General features: G+C 43.4%; 1 protein-coding gene across 1 annotated transcript in view; it reads left to right on the top strand.

Annotated features, from left to right (window-relative positions):
- Positions 1 to 15,008, top strand: part of GEMIN5 (gem nuclear organelle associated protein 5) — a 33,832-nt gene that overhangs the window by 5,682 nt on the left and 13,142 nt on the right. Inside the window, exons 4-18 of the mRNA XM_005300061.5 lie at positions 221 to 372; positions 616 to 732; positions 1,334 to 1,466; positions 1,851 to 2,013; positions 2,656 to 2,868; positions 4,524 to 4,609; positions 5,334 to 5,428; positions 5,976 to 6,112; positions 7,804 to 7,877; positions 8,526 to 8,707; positions 9,616 to 9,755; positions 12,267 to 12,438; positions 12,714 to 12,932; positions 13,343 to 13,456; positions 13,958 to 14,086. Coding sequence (XP_005300118.3) covers positions 221 to 372; positions 616 to 732; positions 1,334 to 1,466; positions 1,851 to 2,013; positions 2,656 to 2,868; positions 4,524 to 4,609; positions 5,334 to 5,428; positions 5,976 to 6,112; positions 7,804 to 7,877; positions 8,526 to 8,707; positions 9,616 to 9,755; positions 12,267 to 12,438; positions 12,714 to 12,932; positions 13,343 to 13,456; positions 13,958 to 14,086 — 2,126 coding nt within the window. The remainder of the gene's footprint in view (positions 1 to 220; positions 373 to 615; positions 733 to 1,333; positions 1,467 to 1,850; positions 2,014 to 2,655; positions 2,869 to 4,523; positions 4,610 to 5,333; positions 5,429 to 5,975; positions 6,113 to 7,803; positions 7,878 to 8,525; positions 8,708 to 9,615; positions 9,756 to 12,266; positions 12,439 to 12,713; positions 12,933 to 13,342; positions 13,457 to 13,957; positions 14,087 to 15,008) is intronic.

Below are 15,008 nucleotides of genomic sequence, written 5' to 3'. Positions count from 1 at the left end.
TCCAGCTGTGCATTTGTCAGTGTTCAGTGATGCTCTGGGCCTTGGCATGAGCTGGCACCCGGTCTGCCAGTGTCTCAGCACCATCAGCCCCGGAGGCCAGATCCTCATTTGGTGTTGAAGTTAGTGGAGCTGTGCTGGTTTACACCAGCTAAGAGTCTGGCCTTGTGTGTTTATTTGAGAATCCAAGTATTTCTCCATGAATGTAAATGTTTGTCTTTAGCTATAAAGATGGCATGGTGGTTATAATAGACATCAGCAGGAAAAGAGAAGTTGTTCATAGACTGAGAGGTCACGATGATGAAATTCACTCTCTGGCATGGTGCCCTGTGCCTGGTGAAGAAGTGTTATACAGTCGGCAAGAAGAGCTTCAAGGTAAATAAATGGTTAGGTGCTTTCAAAGTATCTTGTAGTTCATATGGCTATCCAGCTAGTAGCCAGATAAGTTCCTTATTTCATTAATAAAAATGCACTAGCTGCTCTAAGGCAGCCAAAGAGTTGAAAATAAAGTTTATCTGACACAGGGCAGTGTAATTGCAGTTGTTAATATGTACAGTGCTGTAGGTTTTTCAAATACTATGCTGTCATTTCAACACCATTTAATGTTCCCCTTGGAAGAAGGCGAGATTCCAAATGGAGAGCTAATGCAGGAGGCAGCTGAAACGAAAGGCTGTTACCTGGCGTCAGGAAGCAAAGATCAGACCATCCGAATCTGGAGCTGCGCTAGGGGCAGAGGTAAGTCCAATGGACCTTTCTAGAGGAAATAATGCCAGTGCTTGTGGAATGATAAGTCCACTCTCTGTCTGCTAGCCTGCTAGTTCAGCAATGTGATGATGATTCATTTGTATGTTAATAGTGTCTAGATGCTCCAATGTGATCAGGGCCCCATTGTGCTGTAATATGCTCTACCCGTAGTGTACCAAATCCCACATTTTCTTGTCAGCCTAGATATTTAGCTTCCTGGGCCGCCCAGGGCTGGAGTAAGTGGCGGAAGGGGCACCCTCCTCCACATCCCAGAACATGTTTTACTGGAAGTAAAGAAATCCTGACCAGTTCTGGGGAATGGTGGCTCTGACCATCATTCGAGGGATTCCAAGAATTCAATCTAGAGTGCAAAGGACTCCACACTGGGGAACCCTCACAGTACATTGTAGATTTTAAAAACAGGAAGATAGACACTGGCGTACTGGGAAATTGTTAAAAACCAGTTGAAAGGACACATGTGGATGCACTTGGGGCTTTAGTCTGAGACTTTGTGTTAGCAAGGCCTGGCAGCCTCTCAGAGGACTGTCTTGTGCTCAGTGGCCAGATTCTAATTAATCTCTTGATTCCGTAGGGGTGATGACCCTGAAGTTGCCCACTCTGAAGAGAAGAAGTGGAGGTGTTGACCCCGCTATTAAAGAGCGCATTTGGCTGACTGTTCACTGGCCCTGTGGCCATCCTACAGAGATTGTATCCAGCTGCTTTGGGTGAGCGGGTTTTAACAGCTTGGGCACGTTCTACAGCTTTGGACGTTTTAGTTGCTAGCCAAGAAAGCATTGAGTAGGAAACCCTGCCCTCTGTGTGCTGGGGAAGAAGGCACTTCTGATATTGGAACTAGTGTGGGGACAGGATTTTGGCCTTATCATGTGGGTAAACTTTTAGAAGACTGTAACTTCTGTGTTTCCTGGGACTTGTCCAAAGATCTAACTATATATCACTGCTAATGATACATGTTTGCCCATGAGATCCCTGAGGGAGAAAGCTGTGTGACTCACTCTGACTTTGGTTTGACACACGTCGGTGGGTGTACATATATGCATAGAGCTATTTCTTGTGCAGAGACAGATAAAGTGTGCCCTTTCCTTTCACAGAGGTGAGCTGCTGCTATGGGATTTGACCCAATCTGGGAAACGCAAGTGGACGCTTCTGGGATCTTCTTCGGAAGGGCAAAATCACACAAGGATTGTGTTCAATTTATGTTCAGTGCAGGCACACGGGAGAGAGCTACTTCTTTCCATTTCAATGGACAGAGATGTAAGGACCATTTGTCATCTTACAATAGCATAGCAATATCTGAGACCATTCGCTTCAGCTAAATCTGAATATCCCAAATTTTGCTCCTAAGAATTGGGTTGAGCTGGGGCAGGTTGTATGTATTTATGTTGTTGACTTATGAGCTCGGACTTTTATTACAATGAGGTTGATGAATCTTGCTCTCCCTCTGGGCTTGAGGGAGAAGTGTTTAACAGTGGGACATATCCATTTCTTCTTTTTATATATACATTTCTCTCCTCGTTTTAACAAGACCCAGTTTCCCTGTTAAAATCACACATGCTAGCGCTGTAGTATGTGGCTTGTAGAGCCTAGATCATTTTAAAGTGCTGTCTTGATGGGTGCCATTCTTAAAGTAGCTAAGAAGTGTGCAATTTTTGGAGAAGGGCCATGAGGATGAGTTAATTTATCCATAGGGACTGCTCACCTTTAATGAATGGGCACTCTCCCACATGATACTGAGACGTCTCTATGTTGTGTACTCCTCAGAAGGGGGGACCAGGCATCCTTGGTATAGTCTTGAATTTGACCCTTTCAGTATCTGTTTTGCTCTCATGTTCTTTTTATTGCCATTACATTACTAACTCATAGCCTCGCTGTTTCTTGTTTCCCAACTTTCTCCAGGTAAAGTGTTGGGACCTGACAACTTTAGATTGCTGCTGGACTCTGCCTTCTCTCGGAGGCTTTGTCTACAGCCTGGCCTTCTCCCCTGTGGACACAGGCTGCCTTGCCATAGGTGTTGGGGACAGCATGATCCGGGTGTGGAACACCTTGTCTCTGAGCAATACTTACGATGTGAAAACATTCTGGCAGGGCATCAAATCCAAGGTTACAGCTGTGAGTGCACTTCTAGTTCTCTTTTCTCTTGCATTTTGTTTCCTGCTGTTTGTTACAGTTCAGGAAAATTGCATCTGTGTTCTCCCTTTGTGATCCAGCAAGGACACCACTTTAAACTTCCAGCTCCTAGCCATCACCTCTCTTGAGCAGAGACCCACATCTCACTCCCTCCTGATTAGGGATTTTAAGGTTGTATAGCTCCCTGCCTACACCAGGATATCCCCAGCAAGCTAGATAGCATAAAAGGGATAGCGTCTGTGCTTTGCTTTCTTTCCGAGGGGCTGTGACTAGTGTGTTGCCTGCAGGTATAAGTTACCCCAAAGCTCCTTCTAATCAGGCACATGTATTGGTACGGTAAAAGCTATTACAGAGAGAACATATTACAACAATAAAAGGACCTACACACTGGTTAGAAAGCTTATCAGAGGTCATCCCCAACTCTAACCTTGGGTTCTGGTAGGTTTTAGTCCATCAAAACCGATAACTGGGTTTTCCCTGTCGTTATAAGTTCATCTGTCTTAGATCCAGAACCAGAACAGAGCCTGGGCAAATCAACCATTTCTTTATACAGCTCGGGGCCTTTGATCTTGGCCTTCTGTAACAGCTAATCAGCGGATAACTATCCTCTCCTCTGGGTATAGCTTCAAAGGCTGGGGTTTTGCATAACCAGAGTTGGGGAATTTGAATTAACATCTCCCTGGGATTCCCCATGAAATCCACTTCACACTTACTGTCCAAAAAGTCCATACTTGTCTGGCACATTTTCAGTGTAGTTTGTTGAACTCTTAGGTTTTATATCTGTGTCATCCCCTTCCCTTCCCTTCCCTCTCCCCCACCCCTCCAAGAGGCCCACAATAATACATAAACTTAATATAATACAGTTTTTCAAGTCTATTGCCGGAAATTGCCCATATCTGTCACACTTACTCAGTTATCCCTCCCTTCTGGAAAATGTTTTATCCAGCTAATAGATGCATAAAGCCAATATATTGCCCAGGTTCTCACATGTGTGGATTCATTTGCAGGCAACATATTTCTTCATGTGTAGAGACAGAATATTAGACACTGATGCAGCTACAGGTGCCTGTGTGACATGTAGGGAAAAACTGACAAAAGGTCAATTTATATAGCATTGTATTTCTGGCCGGTTTTTCCCCATTCTCTGTCTCTATCCCCCTCTATCTCTGTCCCCATTCTCTGTTTTCCCCATTCTTCCAGCTCTGTCTCTAGGCTTTCCTTTGGCACCCTGCTGGGAAGGCATAGTTGACTGCGGGTATAGTTCAACCACAGCTTAGCGAAAGGTTCCTGCTCTGTGGCGAGTGTTAAGGTCACTGATGGCAAGACAACAGTATCTGTCTTCAGTAGAAACAGCTTTTGCCACTCTGAGCATTCTAATTCCCCCGGCTCTGTTTCTCCCAACCCACAATAAACGGAGAGGGAGCCGTGGATCTTCTCAACAAGAGATCAGTTTAAGTGTCTAGCTGGTGGGCCTGGTAGCAACGGGTTGATCTTAAGTATGATGCTACCTCCCCAATTTCAAGATTTTCCTCTTTTTTTTTCTTTCTAGTTAATCCCTGGAAAAATTGCACTCGGAGATAGGAAATAGCCATATGCCTGTCTGGTTGTTTGACCTTTTATTACTATTTTGTTTGCAGTTATCCTGGCATCCGACTAAAGAAGGCTGCTTAGCCTTTGGAACGGACGATGGAAAGGTTGGCATGTACGACACCTACTCCAGCAAGTAAGAAACTAGTTTTCAAGTTGATCAGTGTTTTGATGAGCAAATTATAGTTGCTACAGTGATGGCAATAATGGAACCTTCTTAAGCTCATGGGCAGTGTGAAGTGACACTTCAACTTCTCGCTTATTGTGATGCTTCTAGTGATGATTTTCCATTGCATGCATTCAGTAGCATTAGATAATAATCAGTATCACTGCCAATGCTGAAACTCAGTGTACGTTATCCCTCTTCTCTGTTGCAGTGTCCTTCGCTTAGGCAAGCTATTGCTCAGAGAGTAGGATTAAATTACAAGTAGCCATAGAGCATAATTGGTTGGATTTGGGGTGTGTCCATCTTGCCAGTATCTCCCTGCTGTGCCTAGTAGCTCCTGATGTAAGTTTGCTCCAATTGCCCAACCAAATATCCCCTATGGGTGGAGACCAGGCATAGAAAATTTCAGCCAGAAGAACTTTCCAGGGAACTAGGAGCATGTGCAAATGTGGCATACAAGAAAAGTCCTGCTATAACCTTAACTGTAGCCAGCAGTGTACCTGAGGATGCAATTGTGAGATGTGCTGCTGGTTGCATTGCTGCTTGTTGGCCTGTTGAACTGCTGCTTGTCCATTTTCACTCATGGCCATTGTGCTTTGAGCTTTCTCTGTATATGAGATTTGTGTGGGGATGTTCACTGCACCTCTCTGAAATCTGACTTATTTTGCTGTTCCCTGCTCCTCTCCCTATCCAGCATCAAAAATAGGCCTCCTCAGATCTCCAGCACCTATCACAAGAAGACTGTGTACACGTTAGCCTGGGGACCTCCAATTCCCCCTCTCTCTTTTGGTGAGTCTTGGAACCATTCTATAGCAAATGTTAAGTCCTTTCACTTGTAGAGGATGTGGATACTGTGGAGATGGCATGTCAGCCCTCCTGCTGAGTCAGTGTGCATTGGGTATGATTCCTGTGCCCTTGGAGACTTTTATAATGGATTCATTCTCAAGAAGGAATGAACCAGTAGAGAGAGATACGCATAGACCCTGCAGTCGTCATTGAGGATCAAACCTGGGACCTTTAGCACCAAGCCCACCAGCCCGTACCACTTGAGCTAGACGAGCAACTGAGTTGACCCTTGTTAAATAACAAGCTCTTAATGTTGCTCAGGGCCACCCACTAGAGGGAGGTAAACCCCATGCACAGTCAGTGTGTTAAGAGGTGTGTGTACTTCTGGTATTGAAAGTGGCCCTTTTAATGGGTTATAGCAGGAGAATCTCTTACTGCCAAATCACATATGACGCTTTAAATCAGAGGTTGTATTTTTGCTGGGAGCAATTAGCCCTACTTAGGCCTGTGTAGGAAAAGGCTGTATTTAGCTTTTATCTCTGTTGTACAGGAGGCGATGGTGACAGGCCCTCTGTAACATTATACAGCTGTGCAGGGGAAGGTATTGTCTTGCAGCACAATCCTTGGAAGCTTAGTGGAGAGGCAAATGACATCAATAAAGTCATCAGGGACACTAATTCAATCAAAGTGAGTATAATTCTTTATGGATCATGGAGTAGAAATTACTTGCATGATAACATTCCATCCCTGTTTTTTCTTTTCTGTCCTGCTGATGAATCTATAGCAAATAAAATAAAGCATCTGAAATCCTTAGTCTTCCTAGATGCACTTCAGAGACATTTAAAGCATCTAAATACATACACTTTTGTCCCTGAAGGAGTTCTTTCTCTTCCATTAAGGCAAGACAGCAGATCTTCTCTCTTCTCTCTATCGCCAATTGTTTTCTGTTTCTGTAATTTATTTACCCAATTTATCTTGTTTTCAGAGAAGTACTTGGCTTTCTAAAATTAATACTTGGTTCTTATAGTGCTTTTCATCTTCAAAGCATTCGAGACATTAATTAAAATCCCCAATGCCCCTCTGAAGCTGGCAAACAAGTATCCTTAACACCGTTCTACAGATCAGGACACCAAGGCGAAGTACTTGAAGCACAGCTCTGCGATTAAAATGTGAAGCTTTTCGCTGTAGGTCCTGTACTCAGACCACACCTTAGTCTCATTTTTGCATTCAACTTGTGCACAGAGGGAGAGATTTGCAGAGGCACAAATGGCAGTTAGGACTCTAACATCTGAAAATCTCCCTTGAATATCTTGGCTGAGATCAGATAGTGAATGAATGTGGGGCAGTCACCTGAGAACTCAAAATGCTCCTAGTCCTTTGCTCTGAACATTGGACCTATTAGATCACTACCTCTCTCCATTTATTTTTTTAATGAAATGCTGTTGCAATAAGGTTATTAAGCACGGCGGAGAAGTCCATCTCACACCACACTGCAGCTGGAGCAGAGTAGGCTGCTGTGAGTGATCAGGTCGGGGCAGAGGGGGGGGTTAATCATGTCTTGGCGAAACAAAGCAGTAAACACAGTGGACTAGTTCCTCACTTGGTATAAATCAGCAAAGCTCCATTGATGACTTTGCTGACATACACCAGCTGAGGTTCTGGTCTAGTCTTTGTGACCAAAAGCATCATCGGAGAGAAAAGGGGGAAATCCATCCTAACAGGAAACAACAAGCCTCTTAAACTGAGAATTGCCAATAATGTAGGTCTGGATGGGGGGAATTACAACAATAGTTAAAGTCTTTATAAACTCGAAATAGAAGTTATGAGTTTGTTCACAAAGGCTTGGATTTTCAGTGGGGTTCATAGAATATCAGCGTTGGAAGGGACCTCGGGAGGTCATCTAGTCCAACCCCCTGCTCAAAGCAGGACCAATCCCCAAACAGATTTTTGCCCCAGATCCCTAAATGGCCCCCTCAAGGATTGAACTCGCAACCCCCTGGGTTTAGCAGGCCAATGCTCAAACCACTGAGCTATCCCTCCCCCTGGCTTAGATGCCCAGATCCCACTGGATCCCAGAGAAACTTCCTCTGAGATTTTTAGAGTCTAAATTGATAACCCTGAGACACCATTTCCTGCAGTAATTAGTCCTGCTATAAATAGAACCTATTTTATCATCACTCAAGCATGCATCTCTATTACAAAATGTGCTCTGGAAATCCGACACTGGGGATTCTCTTTTTATGGACTTTTTCTAATTGCAAACACCCAATTTGAGTACGGGTTTAATTCTCTTGAATTCATGGAAGGAGAGTTTAGGGTTTGCAGCAGTTACTGCTAATGGTTCTTTGTTTTTTCTTTGGTACGTTTTCTTTCTTTAGTACAAACTGCCTGCACGCACTGAAATCAGCTGGAAACCAGATGGCAAAATCTTGGCTCTTGGTAACGAAGATGGGTATGTTTTCTTTAAGGCCTAGGTTAATGCTAATGTCATAGAATCATAGACTATCAGGGTTGGAAGGGACCTCAGGAGGTCATCTAGTCCAATCCCCTGCTCAGAGCAGGACCAATCCCCAACTAAATCATATATACAATCAACAGCTGATTAAGTAAATTCATCTAGAGTCCGCATAGTGACTGCTCTGATTTATCTCTGACCTGTCAGCGTAACTGAGGGAGGAGGAATTTCTTGTTTTCATGTCAGTGAAACAGTTCTACCTAGAACCACTTATGCCAGAGGCAGGTGCTTCCAGCATGGCACTGCCCGTGCATCTCAGTCCTGATCGGTAATATTCTCTACCATCCCAGAGCTGGGTCTCTCATGAGCGCACGCAACCCATCAGGCCATAGTGTATGTTGATTTTTACAAGTGACTGATAAGGTTCAGGGCGCTTGTTTTCACCTGTGACTTAAGCCAGGATTTGAGCCAGGTTTACGGAGGTGAAAATCTCATTAATTTCTTGAATCATTCCAACCCACATTCTGTCATTATACCCTGTTAATGTGCAGTACCAACAGAATATTCAAATTGGGGATGGAACATAGATCCTTGAGCCAATCCCAGCATTTCTCATGTTGTGTGTTTTGTTTGTTTTAATTACAGATCAATTGAAATATTTCAGGCTCCTAACTTGAGATTGCTCTGCACCATCCAGCAACATCATAAACTGATTAATGCTATTCGCTGGCATCACGACCATGGGACCCAGCCAGAACTGAGCTACACGATCGCGTCCGGCTCAATCAACGCCATCATTTATGTGCATAACCTAAAGGGGGTCATAGGTAACTGCCTGGGCTTATACTTTCAGATGTTGCAGGAATGTGATTTTTTTTTTTCCCCTTCATTCAGTATTTTCCTTTCCTCACACTCCCTAGGGGGCTCTGCGACTGTCTTTCACTACTCGACTCTGAAGGGAGTTGATTTTGTCCTTTTCCTTACCTTTTTAATAATAATGATTTGTTTTGGGGGCCTAGTCTCGTGTTCACTTCCCCAGGCAGCAGGGCTTGGGACTGTTGGCACGGCCTGCATGCATAATCCCTGAATGGGGAGAGGTGCCTTGTATCTCATCAGGGATCCTTCCCAGGCCTGCGTAAGGAGCAGAATTGATAGGGAGCTGGCAACAAGGCTCTGATGGGGTGCAGTACACCCTTCTGATTGTAGGGGGGGCTCACTTGTTTTGGTTCTCTGAAAAAAATGCTTATTGCTTGTGTCTTGAAATACATGGGGGGGGGGGGAGGTAGAGAAATCTGTGACATACTGAACTGTGAGAAATCTCTGCCTAAAAAGAGCTTGCATATTTCACAGTGCTGTTAATTTCCAACGTGCATGTGATGCGAGAAAAATTTCAGTTGCAATATGGGGAGAAGTGAATGAGTGTGATTATGGTATGAATGCAGCCAATAGAAGGCAACTTTATTTTGCTTAGTCCTTTGTGCGCACCCTCTCCCAAAACTCTTGACAGAGGTAACTAGTAAAACAGCATGCTGCATTGTTGAACATTGTAAGCCAAGCTTTCAGTACACAGGGTTCGGGTGCGTGTGCACTGGTTCGCCTACTTTTGCACATGCAGTTAGAAGGGCATGCCCCAGGGCTCCTTGCCAACTGCGAATGTGGCCTGATGTCACAATTTCCATTCCACTGGAGTGACTTGTCCTCCCAACCTTACCTGATCTCCATTGTTTGCTTTCAGAAAGCTCTTCAAAAACCCCTGTGACGATAACAGAGCCTTTTCGAACTCTGGTGGGGCACACGGCTAAAATCACCAGTCTGGCATGGAGCCCGCATCATGAGGGGAGATTAGTATCTGCTTGCTACGATGGCACAGCACAGGTATGGTTGTGGGACCACTTATGATTACATTTCTTTTGTTTTCAAATCCTCCTTCCTCTGCAATTTTTTTAATACCGAGTTGACTGCAGAGTATTTGGGGATGACTCCTGTGCCAGATAAACTGTGGTATTGCTGAAAACTTGTCTGTGATAGAAATCTGCCGAAAAGGACAGCATGATTTCCCCCTACCTTTCTGTTAGTACCTGTTTCCAAACAGTAATCGCCTTCTGTTTTTGCAGAGTGAGAGATGAAACCATTACTGGGAATCACTGTAAGTCTAGCAACTGGGAATGCAGGAGTCTGCAGGATAAAATTGTAAAGTGATAGACTTCTTGGCTTCTTTGGCGGTACCAGAGATGAATGGTGTGGAGAAAGTCAATAAGGAAATGTTATATGAAGGGATAAATAACACAAGGACCATGGTCACCCAGTGAAAAAGTTAACAGGCAGCAGTTTTAAAACAAACATAAGGAAGTACCTCTTAACACAACTCACAGTTAACCTGTGGAACTCATTGCCAGGGGATGTTGTGAAGGCCAAAACTATAACGGGGTTCAAAAAGAATTAGATACGTTCATGGAGGATAGGTCCAGCAATGGCTGTTAGCCAAGATATAGTCATGGATGCAAACCTGTGCTCTGGGTGTCTGTAAACTTCTGACTTCCAGAAGCTGGGACTGGATGAGAGGGAATGGATCATTTGCTAATTGCCCTTTTCTGTTCATTTCCTCTGAAGCATCTGGCACCAGCAGCTGTTGCATACTGGGCTAAATGGACCATTGGTCTGACTCAATATGGTTATTCTTATGTGTGTTTTTGGTTGGAGGAGAAAATGAAACAGTAAAAGTAGTGAGGACTTCCTGATGAGGCCTCTGGCACTGAAATAATTGTGTAGAATGAAAATGCAGAGAACTGCATAGAACTGGTTGGAAATTGATGTTTTAAAATTTGTCGTCTTCACACGTTGGGACAGTCAAAATATCAAAATTTTCTGTGGAGTGAAAATTTCTAAAAATATTGATTGGGAAATGTAGAAACTAGACATTTCAACATTCCAGAATCAGAATATTTTATTTCAGTTTGTTGAACCCAGTTGAAACATTTATTTTTGTCTTGAATCAATATTAATCTGGTTCTCATGAGCTGCTGTTGTACCGTTTGGGAATTGTGGTTCCAGTGCCTCATCCACCCAAGCTCCTCTGGGCTGCACTCCCTGGCTGAACTACATCTCCCATGATGCATCATGGCAGTTTAAGCAAAGGGGAGACTGCTGTGGATTGCGTGTTACATGTCAGACGAACTTAAACCAAAATGTTTCGCTTTGTTCCACCTGACCCCAAACTGAATATTTTGTTTAAATTTTCAAACATTTCTGGCAAAACCTGAATTTTTTTTAATGGAAAATTTTAACTAAATGGGAACTGTATTTTCCACTGGAAAAAAATATTCATTGCACAGTTCCCATCCAGCTCTATAGAAGTTCTGCAATGGAAATGCAGAACTTGGCACTATCTTCTTATCGATCAGTACTGGGAAAATATTCACACTACACTAATTCTACAGTAAGAATGCCTTAAAGATTAACCAAAACATCTAAGTGCCCATGTGATGAATAAAAGAAGTTGTTTACAGACATTCCTATTTTAGAGTTAAATATTTGAACATCATCTCCCTTTCACTTGCTTGCCAAATTTTGGACCTAAAGAGGAAAGAGAGAGACACACACAACTATCTCTGTTTTAGATGTAAGTGATCACATCTCTCAACAGAAGGAAAGCGCAGAATCCTAGCCTGAGAGCAAGAGAATGGGTTTTCAAATAATTTTGTTAAATATATTTGCAACGTAGTCTGATCATCTTGTTGAAGTCTAAGTTTACACTGTGGATAACAGAAGCTTTGATCTTATATTTCAAAACACATCCAGTTTCAAGTCTGCAATGCTTTGCATAGTGTGAGACATCTCTAACAAATAAAGGCCTCTTAATTTGCCCTCCGGTCTTCTGAAGGTATTATCAGTTTTGACACTGAAACTTTTCAGATGTGTGTGTTTTGAATTATTAGACTCAATCACTTAATCCTATTAGAGAACTCCTTAGTTCTAGGGTTATTTATGAGGTCTTTTCATATCTATTAAAGGATATTCTATTGTACCATGTTCCTGGACAGTGCTTAATAGTTGCTGTGTTTAAAGCCATAAGTGACTGCATTTCAGTAATGGTAAACTGATTCACAGGTTCAGTTCATCGGGTCTTTCATCAGCACTTTTGGATCCTTCAGGATAAAAGATGTTACGTGAATGTACAATTGTTATCAGTAGCAACAAAAGGGACTATTCAGCATCTCCTTCTGTGTGTTGGGTTCGAGTTACTGGTTCTTGAAACAGTCTAGACTACTTTGGAGACCTCAATGTAAAGCTGCTGGTGATGGGTGAAGATGATGATGCGGAACATTAGAGGGGTATCAGACTTGTTTAGATATTTGGTTTCTCTAAAAAAAGGGCTTTTGTTTTTAGGTGTGGGATGTTCTGAAGGAGGAGCCACTGTGCAATTATCGAGGGCACCGGGGCCGGCTGCTTTGTGTTCAGTGGTCACCAGTGGATCCAGATTCTGTTTATACAGGAGCAGATGACTTTTGTGTTCATAAATGGCTAACCTCAAAGCAGGAGTATACCCGGCCCCCTCAAGGTCAGTATACCTGAGCAGAGGATCCCGTACTGGGCAGGTGTGGGGATAGGAGTAATGAAATAGACCGTGGTAATATTTGTTCTAAATTCAAATTTGCCCTCTAGTTCTTGGGCAGACCCTCAGTGTCCTGGATCAAGTGGAGCTGCAGATGGGACCTCCAGCGTTATAGTCTAGGAAGTTAAGCCAAAATGGGAGCTCTGATCTCCAGAGGTGACATGCTAATATCTAAGCAGATTGCTCTCTCTCATAGACATAATTATTGCAATCTTTTCCAGGCAAAAAGAGCACCGACTTGGAGAAAAAAAGGAGCTCTCAACCCAAACTCAAAGCTAAGAAGAAGAAAAAGCCCATGGGGAAGGTCCCAGCAAAGCAGGATGTGAGCGACACCGTGAATGGAGAAGAGGTTGTAGACAGTTTGTTAGATGAGAATGGGATATCAGACCATGAGGAAGAAAAGGAAGCGCAGGAGTTCTCTGACAAGGTCTCTCTGGCAGGTAATTACCAGTCCCAAGATTGTCTTTGTTAATGGCAGAGTCTTAGTAGCCTGCAGAGCTAACCGGAGCTCCTGGTCGTGAGAGGGCATGCCCAGGGACCAGATTCTCGGCTGTGCTTGGGACAGCTGAAGAAGGGAGGGTGGCTTTGTGCCACATTCGTGCCCCTCTCAAGTGATCCTGGAATCAGCCAGGCTCTGGTTTGTCCCTGGCCCAAACTTGGAGCAGCTTTTGGAGATTCCCTCTAGATTACTGATTTCAATTAATATTTCAAACTACAAGACGTTAAACCTACATTGGAAACAAAGATGCTCAACCCATCACTGACACTACATTAAACCTTGACACTGCGTCTTTTAATGTCTTGGGCTTGTCCATAGCTTCTTGTTTCTTTCATTCATTTAATCCCACAGTTTCCAAGGAGCTCCCTTTGTATCCACGTGTTTGTTCTGCGTCTGACCTGCCAAAACCTTTCATGAACCATAAAACCACTCCCGTGAAAAAGGATCACCCTAAAGAGAAACCAGGTTGGTACATTTCATGCACAAGTGTCATGACACAGATTGGGTTTAAGGGACCAGACAGAGCCACCACACTTTGAGGCTTGTTTCCTGTAAAAGAGCAGCTTCCCATATTAATGTTACATCAGCTAAGCAATGTCTGGAGAGAGAGAGCTTTCAGAACTATTTATCATGTTAGTTCAAACTACTTTTGATTTAACTGACCCGCCAAGCAGGAAAAATGGCTAAGTTTAGTGTGATATGTGAATGTCTCAGTGCATACAGCTGCTATCTTCAGTATAAACCAGGAGGCAGAAAAACATTTGGTTTGCATAGTGATCAGTATTCATAAGGCAGAAAGACCCTAAAACAGATGCCTGTGGTGCTTAGACATAGTTTCTACAGCACCCTAAGTTTCCATTTCTTACTGTGTCATGAGTTGGTTTCTTTTGTGGGAGGGAGAGACATGATTATGGCTAGTGCTGGAACTGTGCGACAATGACTAAAATGTGACTGACTTCATTCCAGTCCCTGATGCCTCTATGAAGAAGAGAAAACCTCGGTCTATCCTACCTATCAGCACATCTATGGACCAGAGGTCGAAAGACGAATTGCATCAGGACTGCTTGATGCTGGCTACATGTCTAAGATCCAAAGGTACAGGAGAAATGCTGCACTGAGAGCTGCACTTCCTCTTCTTGCTCAGCTAGGGCATCCCCCCCCCACCTCACCCCGCCCCACCCCAAAAGCATTTTGGCCAAGATTGCCACAAACGGGCGTCAAAGATAGGGCTCCTGGATCCATATCAAGGCACCTAAATATGGCTTTCGGAGATGAACTTTAGGCATCGCCATGTGAAAATCTTGGCTGTTACATAGGAATGGGTGAACAAATCTTGTTTTATCCTTCCCATAATACTTCATTCTTCTGCCATTGTGGCCACTTTTTGAGACTGGGGGGTTGGAATACCCTTACTAATACTGGGCACATTCTAATCTGGGGTCTAAACAGTGCAGGTGGGATAAAACTTTATACCTGTAGGCATAAAAATTCATGACTTTGGCTTTCCCTGTTAGTAGTCTACTCTGTGTGTGTGTGTGTGTGTGTGTGTGTGTGTGTGTGTGTGTGTGTGTGTGTGTGTGTGTGTGTGTGTGTGTTACAGATTTTATTATTTATAGCAAACTCAAATATTTATTGATTCATAGCAATGGATTAGTGTCAAGCACAGGAGTATGACTTCATTGCAGGAGAAGTTGGGCTGTGAGGGAGATGTCTCTGTTCACACAATGATTTCCTTAGATGCAAAGGGCATAAATCAAAATACTAACTGAACTTGGGTTTGGATAAATATTCTTGCTCCATCTTGAAGGTCCTTTAAATCGGATATAGAAGTGGTGTGCATATGAGAACCAATTAGATCTGTTTTGTATATAGGACAGGGAGCAGAAGCTATCTGCTATAAGTATTTTTGAAGGTAAAGTGGAGTGTAATTATAAAATGGATTTGAAGGTCTCTTTCTCCTTTCCACCCTCCATTCCCTGGTTGCTCCTAGTATGTTCACTGCATGTAGATAGTTCTC

Source organism: Chrysemys picta, chromosome 8 (genome assembly GCF_011386835.1).
Source record: "Chrysemys picta bellii isolate R12L10 chromosome 8, ASM1138683v2, whole genome shotgun sequence".
NCBI lineage: Eukaryota > Metazoa > Chordata > Testudines > Emydidae > Chrysemys > Chrysemys picta.
The sequence above is the reverse complement of the archived record's forward strand: the minus strand, read 5'-3'. Positions and strand labels throughout refer to the sequence as shown.